At 36.8% G+C, this 23,877-nt stretch overlaps 1 protein-coding gene across 1 annotated transcript in view; it reads left to right on the top strand.

Moving 5' to 3' along the window:
- lmbrd1 (LMBR1 domain containing 1) overlaps positions 1-18,222 on the top strand; it is a 48,467-nt gene extending 30,245 nt beyond the window's left edge. Inside the window, exons 8-16 of the mRNA XM_068568775.1 lie at positions 1,177-1,302; positions 2,984-3,136; positions 5,794-5,858; positions 6,045-6,147; positions 7,459-7,563; positions 7,662-7,811; positions 8,366-8,447; positions 17,559-17,650; positions 18,015-18,222. Coding sequence (XP_068424876.1) covers positions 1,177-1,302; positions 2,984-3,136; positions 5,794-5,858; positions 6,045-6,147; positions 7,459-7,563; positions 7,662-7,811; positions 8,366-8,447; positions 17,559-17,650; positions 18,015-18,125 — 987 coding nt within the window. The 3' untranslated portion in view covers positions 18,126-18,222. The remainder of the gene's footprint in view (positions 1-1,176; positions 1,303-2,983; positions 3,137-5,793; positions 5,859-6,044; positions 6,148-7,458; positions 7,564-7,661; positions 7,812-8,365; positions 8,448-17,558; positions 17,651-18,014) is intronic.
- The last annotated feature ends 5,655 nt before the right edge of the window (positions 18,223-23,877 follow it).

The following is a 23,877-nucleotide window of genomic DNA, read 5'->3' as shown; positions in this document are numbered from 1 at the left end:
AAAAATGTACACTGCAGCAGACGAACACCTGTGTTTTTTTTTTTCTTTCATATTTCCCCCATGTAGTTGCACATTTGAGGGAAGATGTTTCTCTTGGGATCTAGGACAGGTTTTCCTTTTATGAGTGTGTTTGATATTCGGGACATGCTCCGGCCTTAAGAGCTCCATGATTCATTGCAGGAGGCGACATTCGCCCATAGCAGAAATCCACAGCACAGACTAATAATAGTCTAGTCTGTCTTAGTATCCCATGCGACTCTCTTAATGCTACCTAACACTTACAAACTAGTAAAAGTTGTTTTAGAAAAATCCAGGGTCTGATGTTAAAGTGTACAGATCCTTTTGACAGGGCTCAAAGTTTCTTTGCGCTGAAGGCCCCTTTGTTTTATTATGAGCCCATATAATGGCACTTCTCCGAGTTGGATAAAATGAGCCAGCTCAGGGGGAGCCAGCAAGCATCGTCCTGTTGCTGTTATTTTCCATTTTATTGATTGGACTGTTTCCTGGTATCAGAGATCCCTTCTTTTTAATTAAAGTTCAAACGGAGATTGAAGCCCTCTGATAGATAAAGATGTCTTTTGAGTTTTTGTGCACATATTCCCTCCCTGTCTTTGCTGACTGTGTGTGTGTCTGTGTGTGTGTGTGTCTGTGTGTGTGTGTGTGTGTGTGTGTGTCTGTCATGTCATTTATACAATGTATGTACCTCTAATAGAAAAGAAAAGTTAATTTGTGTTCAGTTCATGTCATTCAGTATTGATGACACCTTGAAGCCCCCTCTTCTAACCCAGATTCTTCCCTCTAAAATTCTCCCTATAAAACGTGTATTAAATCCTGGATAGAGGATGGTGCTGTCACATGGGGGCACTGTTAAGCTGCAAATTGCTTCACAGTGATATGAGGCAGTGATATCCACACAAAATGGTTGCAGCAAATTCACCAATAACCCTCAGCACAATTATAGATTCCACCATTTTAATCTTTTTTTTCCGCCACCAAAAATGACATAGCCCGGGAGGCCAGACACCATATAATACGCTTGGTGTGTTTTCTCATACATTTTACTGTTTGTCATCAGGCAGGCGTGTGTACGTGTGGGTGGATGCATGTGCCATATGTGCCATTTCACTCTGACAATAATGTGTGATAGTAATGGAAGTTTTTGCACTTGTCTTCCAGGCATACGGTATGTCTGTGCTGCCTTTGAATCTGATAAAAGGCACACGGAGCGTGGTGTATGAACGCCTGGAGAACACAGAGGACATTGATGATGTTGAGCATCAGATAGAAAAGCTGAAATCCAAGGTTGGTCTCACCAAATTACACAAAGTACTGGCAATACGCTTCCTGCAATATGTGACCGTCCTACAAAGTGCAGATTATCTACAAATCATGTAATAACTTCATTGAAAGAAACCCAGAAGTGGAGGAAAAACATAGGTTATCTACAGATTTTTTAACAACAATTATATATATAAAAAAAATATTAGAACGCTTGTTGCTTTTCTTTTACACTGTCAGGCAAGTTCACAAAGAATGCATCACCTCGACTGATGGCATTATGAATTGCCATCACCTGCAACTGGTTGAGGTCCGATTTATTAAAATATTGCGCTAATAATTGAAAAGTGCAAACACAAACAAAGTTTTGCAGCTGAGGGCAATTTGCCCTTTTTAAGCGTCTGACTGCAATTATGTGACAAAGTTTAAATATTGTCTTTGCAAGAACACAGTCGGAAGAACATTTGTAGAGAGAAAAAAAAAGAAATTACATTTTCAGACTTAAAGCTTCAGGTCTTGATCAATGAGGCACAGAGACATTTCTTAAAGGTTTAGGCAATTTAAACGGGGCGGAGAAAAACCAAATTTGGGATCTAATATCTCAGTCTTTCAATGCTGTTGGTATTTGCAAACAGACACCTTCAGACTGTAAAAGAATAAACATGATTTACATGCCCCACTTATAAATGCACTTCAGCAACTTTATGAGGATGCTAATAATTCCACTTAAACTATGTGCTTCTATTAAAGCTGATCTTTGTGAATTGGACTGTTTTTTTTACAAATTAATATAAAATATTAATGTACTAAATAATTGTAATATGTTCACAAAGCATAGGAGCACCAAGACTCTCTTTTGTTGTCAGCATCGCGCATTGGAACGTTTTTTGGTGCTTTGAGAAACTACCTTTTGTCTTATTTGTGCTAGTTTAGTGGTCGCAATATCTTCGCAATCCATTTGTGAATTTGTATAATGAGCGCGTAATCGGTCCCTCCGCTTTATCTTTCTGCCTTGCCCCTCTGTCTTTGCAGGCAATTATAGATGGATAGTGTTGTCCTTATCAAGAAACCCACACATGCAGGCAGCACAAACAGGGAAAGACAAGTAAAGACAATGTAAAGTTGAAAATGACCAGTGCATATGTCATACTTCCTCTATATATTATAGGAATGGCTAAATTAAAGATCACATAAGTAGTAGATTACAAGAAAAAAGTGCAGCTAGTGATATCCTGGTAGAGCAAGCGCCCCATGAGCTCAGGCTTTACTGCTTTGGCTTGGGTTTGAACCTTTGTACCTCAGCTTTAGCGTCCTTTGTTTTCCTCTTTTCCAGGCTATCTTCAGATGTATGTGATAATGGGAATAACCCCAACCCAAACAAATACAAATAGTTATCAATATACTAAATGCATTCTTAATACTTGTGAAAATGTGTATTTTCACAGACTGAGAGTAGACAAATATGATCTACAATGTAATAGTGATCATTATTTACTGAGAGGTTAGACATACTGTACATTTCGACATATTAGCTGTATCATGAAAAGTTACTTTTGGAGGAAATCAATTATTTTCAATTATTGTATTTTCTGTGCTGTTGTGTGTACTTTCAATACCTTGATATTGCTTATATCTATGTTGTGTAACAAGTGGACATACATGCATATGTGTATTTCTTGACTTATTTCGTTATTTGTCTCATCAGTGTAAAGATGGACGTCCCCTCTCCTCCAGGGACAGACACAACTTGCAGGAGCTTGAGGGCAAACTGCAGGTCCTTCAGCGCAGGGGGAGACACCTGGAAATTGCAGAGAGGAACTGCTGCACTAAAGTGGGCAGTGCTCTCAGACCGATCAAGGTGAGTCTGCCTGATGTAATTAGCTTCCATTAACAAAAGTAAATTAAGGTCCGAAAGTAACTGTATTCTATGCTAAGGCAAATCCTTTCAATGGTGTATATTGCATGTAATCTTCTAAATGTAGCTTTTGTGTTCGGTCTTTGGTTTAATGGATTTTTTTTAAGGTTGATGTAGGTTACGGCTGCACAATTTACCATAGCTAATTTTGTGTTTCTTTACTTTACACTACTAAAAGTTGTGTAGTTTAAGAACTTTTGTTTTGGCAAGTATCATGTCTGTGTTCATTTGTCAGCCTCAACTTTTTCCCCCTTAACAGTTTCTTTGCGCTCTAATTCTAATCTGGACTGCTCTAGATTTACTTTTAGTTCTACTTTACACATCCGCATATTTGCATGATTCCCACGGGTAGTCTCTTCACCTACGTTTCTCTAAAGTCTCTCAGGGAGTCTCACATTTCTCAGGCAGGATGTCATTGTCCCCCAGGGATAAACCACAGCAACCACAAACTTCTGTTTGATTTACATTTTTTTGGGGTTGGGCCAACAAGTCTTGAACCTTATTATGCGGTTTCAATATCATTGTTCCCATATTCAAATTTGCAAAAGGGGGTTGAAAAAGGAGATGGGTTACAAGACCATTTGTAGAAGATAAAAAAGTAGTAGTATCTTATGACATGGTTGGTACAAACATCGAGATATGATGCACTGGTTATGTACCCCTGATCTCTATAACTACATCATACGTTACCAACAGCAGCTCAAAATAAACTGACGGTTCACTCAGATTCATACAGTAGTGAGCACAGCCTAAACCATCAACTTTATTGAAAAGATGCATACAAGAGACTCATTGAACACAACCATCTCACACAGTTCCATGAAAAAGTAAAAATGTAAATATAATCCCTTAAAGATGCAGATTCCCAGCAATCAACTGACTGTATCTTAAGCGACTTGACTTACTGGAGTGCAACAGCTGTGAGCATTAGCATATTTGTAGTCAGTCTGACATTAATATTATTGCATTTTTCAATTTCCCAAAAAGTTAAATGCGTAACAATATGGTTACATGTGTTAGGGGTTGAGTCATGAACAAAAGAATTATTCGCCCAAACGTTAGACAGTCAAAAAGTATTACTGATTTTAATGTACTGCAGATCAGTTTAACCTCTCAGCACAGAAAACCCTGTAGAGTAATGGGACTGGAAAAATGACACCGTAATGATCCACAGCAATACTCCCCACACTCTCCTATTCATGTTTTTATTTTACCCAAACCTCATGCACATCCAGGTGCATCGTACACGGGGATGTGCAGTCCATTTACATAATAGCAAGCATGCTTGACATTGCCTTTTTTTCCGCTCTGCCACAGCATAGCAATGACAATGCACAGTCAAACTATCTTTGAAAAACCATCTTTCTCCGACATAAGATTTGACTTTCCCACTGCTATTTATTTCCCAGTAATTTACTGCACGCACACACACATTTGAAACTAGTGTCTGTAACAGTTTGTCTTTAACCAAAGGGGCTGCTGCTAATGACAGTCCCCAGACTCAAATTCAAACTGTAATGAGTTGGGAGATTTATTTACTGTATGCTAAAGCACTGGTGTAGAGTGATAAGCCAAATGATTGTGATTCCTCCAGAGCAGTTACATCACCGTCTCTCAAACACCTGCTGTCCTTTTTATATCAACGCTGGTGGTGGGCGTAAATGACTTATTGAGTATGTGGATATCCACAGTTAAAGATTGTTTGGAGCTCACAAATTGGACAGTGGTTTGATGGATCATAAAAGTGGTTTAAAAAAAGTTATTTTACAAGCACAGCGTTTACGATAAGTTGTATATAGTGCCATTCTCTTTGTTAAAATATACGTCGTCACCTTTTCATTTAAGATATAAAAATAAATCCTGAATCATTATTTTATTTCTTTTCTGCTTTGTATTTGACTCTTTAATAGCCAAATGGTGTTTGCATCGCAACGTCAGACATTCTCTTCTTGTTGCTTTTTGGATGGACTAGGAGATAAATTAAGTTGTTTAAATCAAGCTTATATCAATAATAAAGACAAAAGTGTGTTTATCAGTCTCCTGATTTGTAATTGATGCTTTTTACATTCATTGAGAAATTATATCCATGTTTTTTTTGTTTTTTTCAAAGCTAATTTGGTTAATAGATTGAGTTTTTATATCGTGCTATAAATCACTGCAACATAATATACTTTAATAGATGATATATTCAAACCATATGTGTGTGCCTGCCCTTTTATCACTATTGCTGGTAAAAGATATTGTATTATATATTCTAGCTCTGAAGGTCCACTTGGAGGCGAGTAGTTTATAGGGTTTATTGCCTTTTTGGCTGTCTTCCACCTTGTGCCTCCCTGGTTTCAACCTCCCTCTGTCTGGGCTGTGCCATCGCTTCCCCGTGTCACCCCAGGCACCGGTGCCAAACTGTGGCCGGCCAAGCCATATGGTCTCTCCTTTACAAAAGACATGACAAAAAGGTTATATTTGCTGACCCTGGAGATGCCTATGTAAACATACCTTTCTTTCAGTGGGGTTTACTATGGGTGTAGATCCTGCCTTTGGTCGTGGGTACTTATCACTGTTTGGTAATGTAATTTGATGTTTGTTTTTTTGTTTTTCAGATATTGCTGGGCATTTTCTTTATCCTCGTTGCACTGCTGTTCACTGTTGCCTTGTTAATTTCAAAGTAAGTCATAATACGTTCTGGGGCACTTTAATTCTTAAGGTGACAATGTGATATTTGTATGTGTATTTTGTTATGTGCAATGCTTAAGATATATAAACTAGTGTGTGTGTGTGTGTGTGTGTGTGTGTGTGTGTGTGTGTGTGTGTGTGTGTGTGTGTGTGTGTGTGTGTGTGTGTGTTTTCTCAGTTTGGATAAAGCTCTCCACTCAGCAGGCATCAGCTCTGGGTTCATCATCTTTGGTACCAACCTAACCAATCCTCTGAATGAACTTCTTTTAGCCTTACAACCCGTGAGTATCCTTTAACCTCTCACGACAAAAAGATTATTACCCTCAATTAAGATGTGCTTAAAGCCATATTTTGTTGTTTCCATCATCATTATTTAAACTTGAAATGTATGTAATTTTATAAAATGCAGGTGGTCTTTTGAAATTATAAGATAAACAAAAAAATGCTTTAAATGTCAATTTGCAGTTTGTTCAAGGTGGTCTAATAGGCACCACTTATACTTCACCAAAGAACATAAGATAATTCATGTAGCAATAGGGAAATTATGCCCACATGAATCATACTCAAAAATGCATAATTTCAATTAACACAGACATGAATTACATGTTTGTGACAAAAAATACGCATTGAATAGCTGCACAACTGGGTTATTTATAAACCAGCTCTTGATCTCATTCTGAAACTACTCATTTACAAGGCAATGCACAATGATTCAGTACATTGTAAAAGATATGGTTACCAAAAGATGGATAACATAAGGAAACCCTGCAGTACAATGCAGTCTAATAAAACCGCCGTGCCTAATTTCCTTTGTCAATGATAATGATTACCAGATGCTGAACTCTCAAAATCAAGTAGTAGTTTTAGACAGAATTACTTAATGACTTTTTAAAACGTTTAAGACAAATCTAAAACCATTGTCTACTCGTCAGGATCCGTTGTATACCTTTCTATCAAAACTATAAAAAGTGTAAAATTATAGCACAGTGTATAAAAGATGAATGATGAGTACATTTGTTACCTTAGTCATTATTCACAAATCACTATGCTGTTCACAGATGATAAATTATCTGTCACACATTTTTTTATTTTGAAAAAAAAATAACCCCGTTGAGATACACACATTAGATCACGACCAATGCTTCCTTCCTCCAGGTCATTGCTGCAGTTCTCGACACTGTTAAACTTAGTATTAAGTAACAGCCGAGAGAAAAAAATTACTGACAGCTCAGAGCATATAACAATTGCTTCATCGATAGTGGCATTGATTAAATGTCTGCGGCCAGTGTTTGGATGTATGACCTTGATATTTAAGGAATATTAGAGGTTGCAAAAACATAATCTCAGTAATATATATATATATATATATATATATATATATATATATATATATATATATATATATATATATATATATATATATAATCAGCTCGATCTGCTTCCGATAAATTGGCCTAGACTAAGTGGTATTGATGGTAGTTGCTCATCAACAGCTTAATGCAACTTTGAGAGGAAACCAGCCTAAATGTGTGGCCTTTACTGTATATGTCAATGTGATTTAATGTAGCTAACCTCTGTCCATGGCATCATAGGTCTTTCCATTGGATTACATCCTGATCACGGTCATCACCATGTACTTTGTAGTCACTTCCATGGCTGGCATTCGCAACATGGGCATCTGGTTCTTCTGGATAAGGGTAAGCAAAGACACTATTTCTATGTTACCTTCAAAACTTTGCAAAAATGGCAATATTAACATTGGTACTAAGTTTATCGACATGTTCTTGTATTTCAGCTGTACAAAATTAGACCTAAGAAAACTCGGCCCCAGGCTCTTCTCTTCCTCTGTATGATTCTTCTCCTGATCGTCCTTCACACCAGCTACATGATCTACAGCCTGGCCCCACAATATGTGATGTACGGCAGCCAGAAATATCTTGTCCAGGTAAGGAACAATGTATAGTTTCTTGTCTTTCTCGTCTCCTGTTCGTACTAGCCCGAAAGACAGACCTCTAATGGTGGCAGTGTTGGTCAGTCGGTGTGTTCAAACCACTCCAGTCCAGCTGGGTGCAAGCAGCAGCATGGTTAAACAACATAATTGAAATGAACCACACAGTGTTGTTTTTGCTGAAACATCCTTTTTCTAAATGAGAGTAAACCCAGCTCTATATGACTCAATAATGGCTTAGACCTCACTGCTGTTATCTGTTCACTTTCATGATTTGAATATCTGTACAGAATATATGTAAATGACATTCTCATCAATCATTGTTTGGACCTACTGGAAACTAAAAAGCCTTTGTTGTGATCTGAATTATTTGTTATTTTATGATTTTTAAATTCAAAACGTCTGCTGTTGGGTGCAATTATAGTATTATGGATGTCCAGAGATTATGATTTCATGGTTCTTATGATAAAGCCCTTCTTTGTTTGTACTGCATGAAGTAGTTTGTAGTTTCTTTCCTAAAGAGAACCATGCCTCTTGTGTTTTTTGATCAGACTCAGATGCCCTCAGCTGGTTCTACATCTGGGAATGCTACTTTTGCCACCACAAGGACCTGTGATGCCGATGCGCCTGAGGGTGAGTCTGTCATCTCTGCTAACACAGTAAGGTAGCACTGGCCCAACCGTGAGATGTTGGAAGAACTTACAACACATCATCAAATATTTATTCCTCACAAGTTAAGTCTATACGAGAAGAAAGGAAGCGCTGTGTACAACCCGGCCATTTCGTGTAGAACACTGTTCGGTAATCTTTATCACAATGCATTATTCATTAGAGGGAATAATATCAATGACAAACATTTACTAATGCAGTATATTTGGTCTCTTGCTGTCTCCATGCCAACATTTATTACAGTAAATCAGCCATGAAAGCACAAATGTGTGCATATATATAATACCAGCGAGCTGTAATACAATAATTTATTAATTTGCTAGACGCTCTAGTACGGCTCTTGTTAGTGGTTGAGTGGATATGTTGGAATTGTCATATTTGGTTATAAAGCCAGAGTGCTTTCCTAGAAGCTGAATAATTGCATTGCATTAGTAGCTAATGAGTGTTGATGGGTTTAAAGTCAAATATATAATTTAAAATGAGAATAAAGTTCACGTGAACAGCGAGTGGTACATTCTTAGTCAATTAAATATTAGCCATGTTTGACATATATGATAATATTTATACGTTCTATAGGGTCCATTTCAAGGAAATCCCTGTTATCGTTTTTGTGAAGTTAATGTTATAGTATGAGAAGAGGTGGCATATTGCTGGTAGTAGCTATCTGCAAGATATTGCTGAAGTCTTCAAGGTTGAAAAATTACTGATATTGAATGAATTGCAGAGTCTACTTTTATATGTTCAATTCAGAGCACTGCAATACATATTTAAAGCCACATTGTACGACACCCCTTTTGAAAACGTGGTCCTATAATATGATAATTAACTTTACTTATATAGCATCTTTCAAAACAAAGTTATAAAGTGCTTTACATGGTTAAAACAAGAAAAAACATAACAAGAAAAAAAAGCATTTCAGGACTGCTATGAAAAGAACCGGCATTTACAATGCATGGAAGTACATAGAAATAAAATATCCAAAGATAGAATATATCAAGATAGAAGGCAGTGATAGTAGACATGTTGAAAGTAACATGATTATGGTAATGAAAAGCTTTTCATGAAAAGAAGAAAACATATGTTACTGTTCCTTTATATTTTATTAAAGTATAATATACCTCCTAAATCCTACAGTACACAGAAGGATGTTGTAATGTGTTCACAGTTTCTGTTTGACACACAGTGTCTCAATTAAAGCTTCATGCAATCACAAAAATGTCTTGTATTTAGTAAGAATAAAAATGCTGTAACTGAATCACACAGAAATTAGACAGACTGATCGGATACTGATTGTTATTATCATCTTTGAAAGAAGAGTGTGTGTGTTTGTGCGCGCGCATATCTGTGTATGTCTACAGCTAATCTTACATATTACTGGATCCATCAAAATCATATTTGTTTGTGGTTATGTATGACTATATGCTCAAGGAACTCTAATGGTCGCAGTGATTCATACTTTTTGAAAACGTATATTATTGCCGACATATTCTATATTTAGACAGCAAACGGGACTGAAAGAGGTCACAGTTAACAGAACCAAACACAGTGCAGGACTAACTGTGCAGAGGAAGTGTTAAAACACATGAAGCTTTACACAGTGAAATGCAGTATTGCTGCACGTAGCCGTGGCCGCTATGCAGCGGTCTGTGCAGCACGCAGACAGCTGCATAGATTCAAATAAGAGTATATCTAATGTGTGAGACCTGCTCAGATTAATTAATTAAGATTAATCTTAAGGCTGAATCCAGAGAAAACCAGAAGTCATTAGAATCAGCAGTGGCTTTAGTTTCTTGGTGACGATATTCGGGTTACAACATGGTCGTGCTAATGTCTTTGATATTATAATTAAGCATACCTCTTTTGTAGTGTTAATAATAAGAAACGTTATTCACATAGCACCTTTCATACAGAAGGCCCTATTCTCTTCAAACAGTGGCACTTTGAACAAATGGCTATTGGTCAACATTTCCACGGCCAGATGGTCTTCGTTTTTCAGATGAATTAATGTTTCTTTATGAACACATTTATCAATTCGCTATCCCTATATCTCAAGACAATGATCCAGTTACATGTGCAATTACAACAGCTGCAAGTAACATTTTAAATAAAAATAAACTACACAATTATTTTGGCTGCCATTTACTTTAGTTGAATAATGTTTCATTCAATTAATCCAGCTATGTTTAATTGTAGCAATAATGCCAACACTGCCAACATATAGTAATTATATGAATGGACAATCACACATAACACTCCTGTTTACATGATTATTCAGACGGGATTATTTTTGTTTATTTGGTTGGTTGTTCTTTTCCTTAGCAAATACTTTTATCCCTTTCCCACAACTATCATCATTGACCATAATCGATTCAGCCTTAATTCTTTGGTTTATTGCTGCCTGCAAGCTGTATTAGTTGTTAATAATAATAACTGTTGAGGATAGCTGTAAAGTTAAGCTGGAATGAATGGAGTGAAATAAAATCCAATGTGCTGGCTTTAGCAGTTGTTGGACCCTCAATTTGTAGAACCAGAATTCAGCTTCTTCTCAATCCGTGTCAATTACTGAGGGCACATGTCAAAGGATTGTGCCGTCTGTTTAGTTCACAGTGTTATTTTTCTAAAGGAGTTGTGGTGCCAGAGGCACTGGGACAAGGACCAGTAATGTTTCTGGTCGCTCTATTTTGGCCATCTTGGAAATGGCTCCTGTTTTCACAACAGCCGTTGTACCACCTACCACGAGTATAGGAAGTGTCAAGCAGAGACAACACATGTGACTGAGAGGGAATACAATCAGAAGCTTATTGACTGCTATGCTGGAGAAAGTAACGGGTGAACAATTTAATTTGGGTGGTGAGAGTGCAACTCTGTTTTACAGAAAGCAGCTTTTTCCCAAAAAAAGTTGTGTACTCGTTGTGTACTTGTGCTAGTTGTCGGTCCACTAACCACCTCATCTAAATGTACCTCAATAAGCTGTCCAGTTTTTGCTTCTTTAATGTTTTTGTAATTTTTAATGTCTTCTGCAATATTATATTTTTTCTTTACTGTATTATGACCAACAGATTCACACATGAATAATAATTCACATATTCACATTCACATATTCTCTAAATTGGTCCTATGGATGTGAAAAATAAGAATACAATGTGGTAAAAAATGACATCAGACCTCTGAAAGCGCATCACGTTGTAAAAACCATCATGTGACACTGGGTCCAGCGACGCTAGAGGCAAAAGAGGGTGCAAGTCAAACTGGTGACTGATTGGCCGATTGGTCACAGGATTGTAATGACACTAACATATTGATGAGCAGGTGCTTGGTGCCAAGCTCTCCATTATCTACTCGAAGGTCATTACCATGCCATTACTCATTTGGAGTATGTACTCAAATGGAAATTAATCCTCAGGAATTAGTTGCTAAGGCCCCAGGAAACCTGAACCCTGAAGTCTTCTTGAGTATGTGATCCAACACATGCAGCGTATTTAAAACAAAGAGTATCAGCTCTGTTAAAGTGTTGATAAAAGTATCTTCTGGACCTCCTCACAGTAACCATGATGCTTTCCTCCATATGTTAGAAGCTGTTTACTTTTTCCTGGGAAAACATTGTCCATCATTGTCCATTTAACTTCATGTCCATACTCATTGACACAAACTTGAACCCATACGACACTAAATCTAAGTATGAATTCAGTTAATTTTATTAATGAATACTCGCATTAGACGAGGCTGCTCTTTCAAATTATTCATTCCACCATGAAGCTCACGCTGCTCCTCGTGGTGGGCGAGTTGCTTTTATGATCAACTCTGAGTTGCAGAGAAGTTATTTTCCATCTAGCTACCATTTGCCCGTGTCAGAAAATATGCTTTATATGTTCTCCCTACCACCTTCTTGAACATGATGAGCCACATTTTATGTTTTGTTCTTTTGTATTTTTTGCCTGACATTTGTCTAGTAATTAAAAATCTCGAATGCAAACGATCCGTTAGGTTCATTACAATAGGCCTTTATCTCACTCATTGATGCGATGGACTGTTTTCACCATGACGGCCTCCGTCATAGATTTATCTGTCTTCTTGTCCATTTTTAATGATCACTCCCTCAACCAAAAGATTATATGTCTGTTGTTTATTGCCACTGTGTTAACGCCTCCATCATCACATTTGCAACTCCCATTATTGGTTGCGTTAGTTCCCTGGACAGTCTGCCCAATGATCTTAATGACATTCTGTGCACAGCACTCCTGACTCTATTTCTTCCCAAAACCAAAAGATAAATGTGTGTCAGATTCTCTAATAACTCCTGTGCACCTTGTCCACATTATTTAATGGCATAATTCATATATATATATATATATATATATATATATATATATATATATATATATATATATATATATATATATATATATGTATGTATATATATATATATATATATATATATATATATGTATATGTGTCAACAAAAACAACTTCATTTATTTTGGATAGACAGCTAAACCAGTATTTATCTTAAATTTAATATCAATGAATCCAACGTATTACCTCAATTTACCAATCTAGGCCCTCTTGGTCAATGCTCCAGTTTTTCTGCTTATGATTTCCTTGTTTTTTTTTCACCGTTAAGGATCGACACTTTTGGAGACAAAAATATTCTGCGGTAAGACCGCTCAAGGTCGCCTCATTCTGTGTAAATGTCTTTCTGGCAGTTCAAGCTGAATTTTACATATGAGCTGAAGTCCGGTTTTTACATTGGAAGATATATCACATTATTTCCAGTTTAAATCCCAGTGATGAAAGTTATAAAACAGAGAAGTGTTTTCACACTATGGACCACAGTCTGTTTCCTAGCAACTTGCCAGTTTCTACAGCAGTGCTTCAGGTGGTCGTAATTGTATGTGTTGCCTCTGAGATGTCATGTGCACAAGCAATATTCAATAGGGGAGTCCCTCAACCCCAACACAAATTAATAGTAATTATCTTTGTATCAAGGGGATCATCATCAATTTGCATTACAATGGAATATGTCAATCAAAAGTTATTCTCTGGAAAGAAAAACGTCCATCTTGTAATCCACAGGCACCCATTACCTTTTGAAGAAAAATACTGTTTCAAAGAATATATGTTTCCCAGGCATTGTCCCATAAGTCTTTCACTGTGAATTAATGGAAGCAAGAACGCTTTGTGTTCACGATCGCGTTTTCAAGAAGTCTAAATATATTAATTATCTTTCCTTAAAGCTGCTCTTAACAGTATTTCTTCTGATAAACCCACTGTACACGACCATCACTGAAAGCAGACAAACAAACATAGCGACTAGCTGGTAAACATAGTGGAGCGTTTGTCAGCCAAAGAGCCAGATATTGCCCTGAGGAGTTGATGGAGACCGAAAACATGGATAAAAGGAGAGTGAATATAACATGTATATCCATCAGGACGCCTGTTGATTGTCTGAAGTCTTGTGCTCTTACTTCTAATGAACCTTTACAGATGTAGTATGTAAAAAATGACCTTGGTGAGGCAAGTATTTAAACTAAAATAAAAGAGATAACAACCACGTTGTAAATAGCTAGAATGTTCTTTCTGTCCTTCCTGTTGGTATATACTGTGATGTAGGAAAGGTTATATTATATCGTGTCTTTTGTGTCTGCATCTGGAGGTCTGAGTACTACTTGGATGGATTTTCACACACAACAAGAAGATTTTGGTGAACTTTCATTGACAATATAAAAATGATGCTGATGTTCCTGTTGAAGGAACATCAGCATCCTCAAAGGACATTGGAATGAAAGTGCTCTGTTGATGCAAAGAAAGTGAAAGCATATGGTGAAATGAGTGCTTGCTGATAGAGAGGCTTTCACAAAGGTGTGTGTGTGTGTGCATGTGTGTTTGTGTTTGAATTCTGGGATGAAAGTTATACATAATGCATCATGCTACACAGGGCAGCACTCACCCGGGTATCATGAGTGAAGGTGAAATTACCTGCACTCGCACGCTGCCCAGTGCTCTTATCGGAGAACGGTAATGATTTCAAGGTGAAGTGGGTCAGCGGTGTACATGATAATATATTTAGGCAGACCACTGTTGTGAACCATCTGTAGGTCCCACTTAGAGCCCTGCAATTCAGGCGAGCAGCTGAAGAGCTACAGATGGCTGAGGCACTGGAGGAAAAGAGAAGGGTCATGGGGATGAAGATAGACTTGCTTCTTCTATTATCTGTTGATGCTGGTGAAGTACAAGCAGATTGTTGTACACCTTCAGAGCGGCCGTGGGTTCGCTCAAACTAATCTTTCATTGAGATGAAACAGCATTTTTTAAACACTCCCACAAGGGGGAAGCTTTTTTGAAAAAGTTCACTTTAATGAATACATTCCAAGCCACACTGAGGTATTGCTGTAGACCTTGATGTCATGCAGCTTGGTATAGTTCTGATGGTACTGGTCATGGGGTTGAAGTCAGTGTGAAGAGCAGTGTAAGAAACAGTGTGATTGGAGCAGCTCAGCAGGGTGAGCGTTAATGCTCCAGATGGCTCTCTCACAAAGCCAGACAGTGCGTTTCGTCTTCACTTAGGCTTTGTGGCTTTTCTGTTATCAAAGTCTGATTGGGACTATATTGAAATATGTATCCTTCTATTGTTTCATTCTGTATGGCAAAGCTAATTAATACATACAAGCCTTTTTTTCTTCTTTTCCGTTCTTTCTGTGTTTTCACACAAAAACAATTGGAGCACTGAAGAGGGATCCAGACACTGAGCGCATATCATTGGTACTTTCCGCATTTGACGTCACCAGCTTTTCCCGTCCCTGCCAATACCTATTCATGCACATGAAGGGGATGACTCAGCTGCAGAATTCTTCCATTATTCCTGCCGTCTATCCCAGCCAGATCAATAGCGGCATCAAGTTCTGTTAAAAGCCAACACTCAAAAGGTGATATCACAGGCATAAAGCACAGAGCTGCTCCACAGACAAAGCAAGCTGTTGGATTTTATAAGCAATAAACACGTTTTTTTGTGTTTACATTCGAGACCACAGAGCACAATTATTGAGCGGTTCTTCGTCACAGCACACTGCAGAGGAGTGTAGTCTCTACCATGGCCAGTTTGAAAGGTTAAGAAATCAGTATCAGGTTCAAATATGTTCATAAAATGGGTTACGACTATATCATTTAACTTTTTACACCTTTCACTTCCGACTGAATTTTCTTTTGGTAAAGTAAATTAGTAAGTAAGCTGCTGATAAAGGAGGTTAGCTTGCAGGTAAAGCTTTTCATACATTTTGCTCGTGACTTCTCCACCAACTGTATGGCAAGGACGTCGCAGGTAAACAGAAAAGTTCTCTTCAGTGGTTCATTCAAGGCTGTAGCTGCACTTGGTTGTGGGGGATCAACATAACAGTTTCAGGAAGACATCAATGAGCATATAACCATTGCTACTAATTCTAAGGTAATAATAAGATATCGCCACAAATTTTGCAATTTATATGTTTGAGATCTTATTGAATGTTCAACCGTACAGTACACACTGTACATGCCATGAATTTAATTTGAAAATCAATTGAAAATTGCTCATCTGGTGAGCCAGAGGGGATCCCAGTTGAAGTTGCACAGACATTACTTCATCAGAGAATCGGGGTTACATGCATAACCCATAAACCCATGGTTCACTGTCTTCACAATTTGTTAGGGTCTTTTTGCATTTTAACGCTCTCACTGCTTGCCTTTTCATTGTGTAAGACAGGATATATATGATGCAAGGCTACATTAAATGTTACCTCATTCCAGTTTCATCAACTGGTTAAGTCATATTCGCATTGACAGTGACATGGCTTTCCTTTTTTCAAAGGACCGGTTGTCTTTTTGAGTTATAGTGACAAAATTGCCCAAGGCACAGCTCCATGTAGTCAGTGGTGTACTGGCCTTCTGGCATACCGGGACAAATCCCGGTGGGTCATCGCATTGGTGGGCAAGTGGACTGTCAAAAAAAATCATGAAGCTTTTACTGTCCGTCCGGCCCTGCATGTCTCCACATTGCCAACAACTTTAGAACGTTGTAATGTCCAAAAAGTCAAAATCTGTCCTGGTCAAACTTGAACCTTCACAAACTCCCTTTTTGTCACGTTCCCAGATGCAGTTTGTGACACTCACAACATGTATTAATCTAAAGAAATGTCTGCTTCAAGCCATAATTGTTGGCGTCTTCGTCTTTCAAAAACTGCTGATTGCCGCAGACAAAAGGAGGCACTTAACGGGGTGGTCGAGCAGCAATCTAACTGCATCATAAACTACACTTATGCTGCCACACTAGCGTCATGGAAAATGACAGACATTTGAAGCGTCATTCATAACCTTCAGTACAGCCCTTCTGGAGTGTTATTTCTGATGAAAAATGACACAGAATGTGTAACATTTGCATATTTCCTGGTGTATGGAGTACACTGGTTGTTATTTTGGCTCTTTAGTTCTTGCAGACCTCTTCATAACATAGATGTATGATGAGAGCTATACGTGCATTTCCAAACATTGTGTGGCAATAGTAATGTTTTGATATTTTCTCATATTTCTCTTTAGACAAACATTTAGTTTCCTCAGGCTGTCGGTCTTATGTTCTGTCTTCACTCCTTTACTGGTATTCAATTATTCTTCTCTTAACTTCCACCTCATCGGTCACTTGTAAAATAGATATATTTTTGCTTACTTTATATACTGATTCCTCCTGTCTTTCCTTCCACGGTTATTTTAATATATATATATATATATATATATATATATATATATATATATATATATATAGATATATATATATCTATATAGATATATATATATATCTATATAGATATATATATATATAGATATATATATATAGATATATATATATCTATATAGATATATATATATATCTATATAGATATATATATATCTATATAGATATATATATATATAGATATATATATATATATATACATATATATATATATATATATATATATCAACCATCTTAGGTAAAAAACAAAAGTAAATATGCTCTTATTGTTGAGATCAAATTATTAAATGTCCCTACTGTGCTTTCTCTGTCCCTTTCAGACCAGTGCACTGTGACAAGATCTTATCTTTTCCTCCACAAGTTCTGGTTCTTCAGCACCATCTATTACTTTGGTAACTGGGCCTTTATCGTGGTAAGTCCAGAGAAATAAATGAAATGTCATCAGGACGATTTTTCTGCAGTGAGAATTGCAATTGTATGTTCTTAAAAAAGTAAAGAAATGTGTTCATTTTTTATGAATTAAAAATCTATCTTTTAAACTTTTCACTCCTTTTAAAGGCTGTAGTTTGTTTAGAGAGGAGAGGGTTAGAGCCAAAGAACATCATTTAATTTAATTTCTACTCAGAAAAGTAGAAAAGGATCTTCCAAAACTGCACACAGCTAATCTCCTCAGCAAAATATTTAATAGCCTCTCTCCTTGTGCAGTTGACGCATTCTATCGATCAGATCATCCTCTTGAATTATTTCCTAATGTATGCTTTGCTTATTGTTTTTAGGCTTTCCTCATTGGTCTGGTGGTGTCCTGCTGCAGAGGGAAGAAGTCCGTGATTGAAGGAGAGGTGGAGGCTGATGACTCAGACTTAAGTGATGATGAATATGTGCACTGAAAAGCAGCATTCGCTCGCACGGGTTTGTAGACATTCCCACCATATATAAAGGGACTAGAAAGTACAATTTGATAAACAAATAAATGGATGTCAGTAATCTGTCATAATTCATTTTATTAGTTTTAAGGAGTTATTGCAGTGGTGTCTTGTGCATTCCAGCCTTGTTTTGAGTTGACACATCCTAGCCCTTAATGAGACCGCTGAGACTGATTGTTGTGTATTTCTCAGTCAATATTATTGATGACTTTGGGATTCTGGGAGTGTCCTTCAACTAAATCCTACCTTGAGAATTCAGTTTGAAACAGACATGAACTTGTCATTTTCTACTGGACACTGCAGCAGCAGAGTCAGTCATACATTGCTCCAAAACATTTAGGTGGAGCTTGGACATGAAGCTTTTTATGTTTGTTAAGCACTTTCTAGACCCTCCTAATGGTTACTGAATGACAATACCTACAGCTGGCTCTAATATACCTTTTAAGATGAATGCTAAGAAGACATTTGAGCCTCCACAAACAGTTCTGCTTGCTTGTTTTCTGAAAAGCTAATTGGTTTAAAATAATAATTATAAGTGTTGACAGCAGTATTGTTTCAAAAGTTTATTTTGCTTGTTTTGTCTCAGGTTATATTTACTGTGCTAGAGGGTTTGCTACTTTTTGCTTCTATTTAGTCAAGACTATTATTTAAGTGAAAGTTACTGTACTTGCGTACCTGCACTGCGTGTCATGTAAAGACCAATTGCGGCTGTCGTGTTTCCAAGGTTTCAGTGATTCTTGGTTTTAAATTCACAGGGTTCAAACGTGTTTTTTTGAAGAACATGTTACATCTAAACATGGAATTAATCAAACATGTGTGTCATTTTATTTTAATTAAGGAGTACTTCTCATTTTTTGCTCTACAGTTTATCTACAGTCATGTTTATTTTCAGTAAATTTCATAGTGTAAAAATGAACACAAACTAATTTAATCAACATATTGACGGAAAGTTTTTAATTTGGAACCAAATATGTGTGCCGCGTGAATGTGTAGCACCATGATGGGTACTCTATTGCTACCCCATTAAATAAGCCTCACAGAAATTTTTGCTTTGAAATGAAAAGTGGCGACAACAGAAAATGTGGTCACATGATGACGACAAAAGCCGCATCAGATGTGTTGTCTGTTTACCTGAGATAGGTTGAAAAGAATGTGTTATTGAATGGTACCTGTATTTAAAGAAATAAAACCATTTTAAAAACACTCCTTATTTCTCCTATAACTATGTTGACCCGTAATACCAAATATTAAATAAGTGGTGTATATTTATACAACATTTATACTTTGTTTAGTAGTGTGGAACAGAGTAATCTACCACATTTGTTACAGTTCTTTGCAGAAATCAAAGTTATGTTTATCACAAATTAGATTTTAATCAGATAGTATCTGTATTAAACATTTTGATCGACAATAGAGCTAATTATATCTGTAATATAATTGTTAGTGAGATGTACATGCCACCTGCCATTTAATTTATTCAAAGCTTCAGGGTGAGTTGGCTCAGTTCTAATTTCTAATTGCTCCCGTTTGAGTGAGACTTTTGAGACTCTTATTTTTTTTTTACAACAATCAATACAATTCCTTCCAACACTAACAGGGAGCATTATCTCCTCAACTCTTTCACGAGTCCATCCCTGCTATCAACTCTTCCCCAAAATGACTGCTGATTTCTCACATTGTGGTCTATAAAGCATATTGGCTTTGTGAACTTTTCTTATGAAATATATTATATTTTTATGAAATATATATATATATATATATATATATATATATATATATATATATATATATATATATATATATATACACACAAACACACACAATATATTGTTCAAAGATGAAAGGTTTTTAAATGGTCTTTAGTTCTGTGTGGCATAGAGTATTTATCTTAAGTAATTACTGACTATAACACGTGCAGTGACAAAATTATGACCACAAATCTATTTAGGGGTTGCAAAGTACCGAACCACAAAACCACAATCAGTAATTCTGGTAGTGAGTGTGTGTTCTGTTCATGTACTAAGGACATGTATCAAATTAAACTGACAGTTAAATACATCCCTTCTCGGATTTGCATATAACTACTCGGTGCATGCTTCGGATGGATTTGCATAACATTTTGAGTGCTTGTCCAATTAGAGTTGTTGGTATGCATACCTTGTCACAACTATTGTGCAAGCCTGCCTTGAGTTAAGCTATTATGTGATATGCCACCCCCTCATACACTAATAAACCAAATAAGCATTGAGCCAAAAACATGGAGCCCAAGCACTAGTGTGTGATCAACATGTCAGATGAGAGGATTTCTGCTGTTCAGAGTACAAGTTTTATTCAAGCGTTTCCCTCCCTCACGCATCTCTTTTTTGTCTTCTTTTGCAAGATGTTTAAGATACAATTCACAAATTTTCTGAATGAATGCATGCATGAATTAGTTCAGGACATCAATATGTTTACAGGGAGCTAAAGTGTACATCACCGATCGTAGATTTTTTACACAATTTGTACACAATTGTATCACCACAATATTTGATCCGATTTACATTTGATGTTTTTCTGCAAATATGATTTTCTATTTAGTGTAAAAAAAAAAAATGTTGTGTACACATCATTGTGTGATTCTTTTGGCAGATTGTTTACATGTAATACATGATGTATGCAGGAGAGATTTTAAACCTGCACACCCAAATCCTTTTAAACAAGCAAATAGAAGCCCCAAAAACTCTTATGCCTAAAAATAATTGCAGGAGGATTTCAGACACAATGTGGTTGCATCCCAGTTTGTTTCATGCCTGACCATCCAGCCAATTATCAGTTAAACAATGACAAAAAATTATCTTACCAGTAATTTGTTATTATCGAATATTACAAATTGAGAAACAAATAAAGGAACCAATAGATTATCCATTGTTTGGGCATCCAACATTTTTTTTTTTCTGAAACAGACCTTGTTTTCCAAAGATGCAGAGATGATTGACAGGAGTCAATGATGATAGTATAGCAAGATGAATTACATAATAGCACAACCATTGTCAGGGATCTCTGCACCCATCACCTATCTTACTGCTCCACAAGATGAAAGGCCATGTACTGCATTGTACAGTGTGGAGTGAGTAGCCTGCTTGCTTCTTTTCCAAAGTTTCATTTTTTTTAAAGGTTTCAGAAAGTTTGTTTTCTATCTCTAGTGTAACTATGCTCGAAAGTACAGTTCTAGTTTTCCAGTTCATTTTAGCTCTGATGTTCCCTTCTGTGTATTTTCTTAACGTAGTGTATCGGTAGCTCACTCACTTCAGTCTGTTTTTTTGGCTACCTTATTTAAAAAAAAAAGGTTTAGCATCAGCTGAAATGATTAATGTGTTGTTGTTGTTTTTTGCTTCAGCTATTTAATGCTCGGTGTGTGAGCAAATCCAAAGGCCAGGTTAGCATTAGCTTTCGACATAAAACCATTTAAAAAACATTATTGATCATGGTCTCCTTCACCGCCCCATTCGATTCATCGACTGCGAGTCGTCACTCTAGGGCACGCATAGCTAAAATAAGTCTCCTGGACAAAAATAAGCAGCTCGCATCAGTTTTACATTAATCTCTATGGAGAACAACAGCTTTGCGAGCAGATGCTCGTGGGGTTTTCAGCTAAATGCTAATGTCAGCTCATGACAGGTCTGACATTGTCATGCACAGCAGGCGTTTGAGCATTTTAACTACTATTACCACATAAGTGTCTGTTAATTAGCACTTAAGACAAAGTGTAGTTACAGCGGCTGTTGAATTTGATTTTGTAACGTTCAGCTATTTACTCAACCACCAAAGTCTTAAAAGTCTTGGGCATGGTTAGACATTATGATGGCATCTGACAAAAACCAGACAGCCAAAGTTGTTATGATGGGGCTGAACTTGAGTTTCGAAAAAACATACTGCATAGCTCGTATTATTGTGTAAAGCATTTCACCACTTTTTCTCTGTACTTGTGTCCTTTCTGTGATTTTTGGGTGGCCTCAAGTCTTTCCTCTGGGCTTTAACTCCTCTGACAGGCCCTTGATAGACCAAGGGTTTGCCTTACCCCTCAGTCATGCCTCCAGGGAGGAAAGTGACGCATGATCAATGTGATTATGTTGATTCAGTGTTTGCGGCCCCTAAGCAGGTTAACCTCTCTGCTCTTACGGGCCTTTGGGGGCCTGTCACTCATTCCCAAATGATGGCTTGTCCACCAGACTTGTCAAAACATCCACGCTCAATTTACCAACAACTAAATAGTACAGCTTTCCATTTTCAGACACAGCTTATTTTGTCAAACCGATGAACAGGCACATTTGCAGCCTTCCATTTATAATTGGTTTTACAATCAGAATTTCCTGCAGGTGGTCTTCGTCAATCTTTGTCATTGAGCTCATTAACTGAGCTACAGAGAGAATAAGCTGAGCTTCTGCAAGAATGAAAATACCTAAAATGCACTTTCTGATATTAGGGCCGTTTTTGAAACCTCTACACGCTAAAGCCAAAACATAAATACAAGATATCCTACATCCCTTTCAAAACTATATAAACTCTTAAAGAACACGTTTTCTGCATCACAACTTTACACAAAAACAACAAACAAATAGGACAATAACCATTGGAACTGCCCACTGATTTGCTAAGTATAAAAGAACTATTATCTAGATTATTTTTCATTTGTAGCACAATGTAAAATTAATAACAAACACAAATGGAATGGGTTATTCTCAATAATAAAACACAATTACTTTAACTGAAGTTGAACATATTTGCTGTATTGCCTCACATCCATAATACAGTGTTACAGTCCTGTAACTCTCTAAAATTAACCTCCACTGTGCACACAGAAGAGGAAATCTGAATCCTCGTCATATTGTTCAGATTTTATAAGTGGCCTGAACTGAGCTGCATGAAGTTTGTCACAAGTACTTTTTGAGACACAAAAGGAAGGATAAATGAGTGACTTTGTACATCTGACATAATTCACCCAGCAGAGCTGATGAAGAAATCCCATACACATTTAGAGCTTTACATTTGAATATGATTAGGTCGTATAAGCACGTAAATTATCTCCTGAGGCACTGTAACTCTGATTTCATCCGTCTCCAAACATTATTCATTGAAAGAGTAAAACGTCCGTCAGCCATGCATTTTTTGAGTGCTTTTGGGAGAGGAAGTATGTTTTGATACCTGCACGATTGGTAAATATAAGAAATACATTCAATAGCGTATGAGGAGCTCGTTCCTAATATGAACTTGGTTATTTGGGGATTGCATCTTGAGGTGTAGAGTTTGTTCTTGAACCTCGACAGTGTCTTTCAAATGTAAAAAGACACTGTCATGTAAAAATAAAACATTTATTTAAGAATACCAGTAGTTTCTAAATTGTGAAATTACTATTACACCATTTTTGTATTGTATCTATAAAAAGGTGTGTGTAAAATGATATATAATTTTGTAAAGATATGTTACATGTTGTAAAGCTTTGTGTACAATCTGGGGTAAAAAATAAAAGCCAGTGTTGTCAGAGGCATTTCACTACATTGGGTATTGGCACACTAGTGAAAATAATCTCTCACAGGCAGCTGTACTGTACATAATTAACCTAATTATGTCTGCTAGAGGAAATTGAAACGCACTATAAATTCAGACGTTAATGTCTCGACTGAGCTTATATGTAATCAAGTTAATTTATCTCAGTGCACGACTGGGAGTCATCATTAAT

Source organism: Clinocottus analis, unplaced genomic scaffold (assembly GCF_023055335.1).
Source record: "Clinocottus analis isolate CAN_PGR_092001 unplaced genomic scaffold, fCliAna1.0.p SCAF_8, whole genome shotgun sequence".
NCBI lineage: Eukaryota > Metazoa > Chordata > Actinopteri > Perciformes > Cottidae > Clinocottus > Clinocottus analis.
The sequence above is the reverse complement of the archived record's forward strand: the minus strand, read 5'-3'. Positions and strand labels throughout refer to the sequence as shown.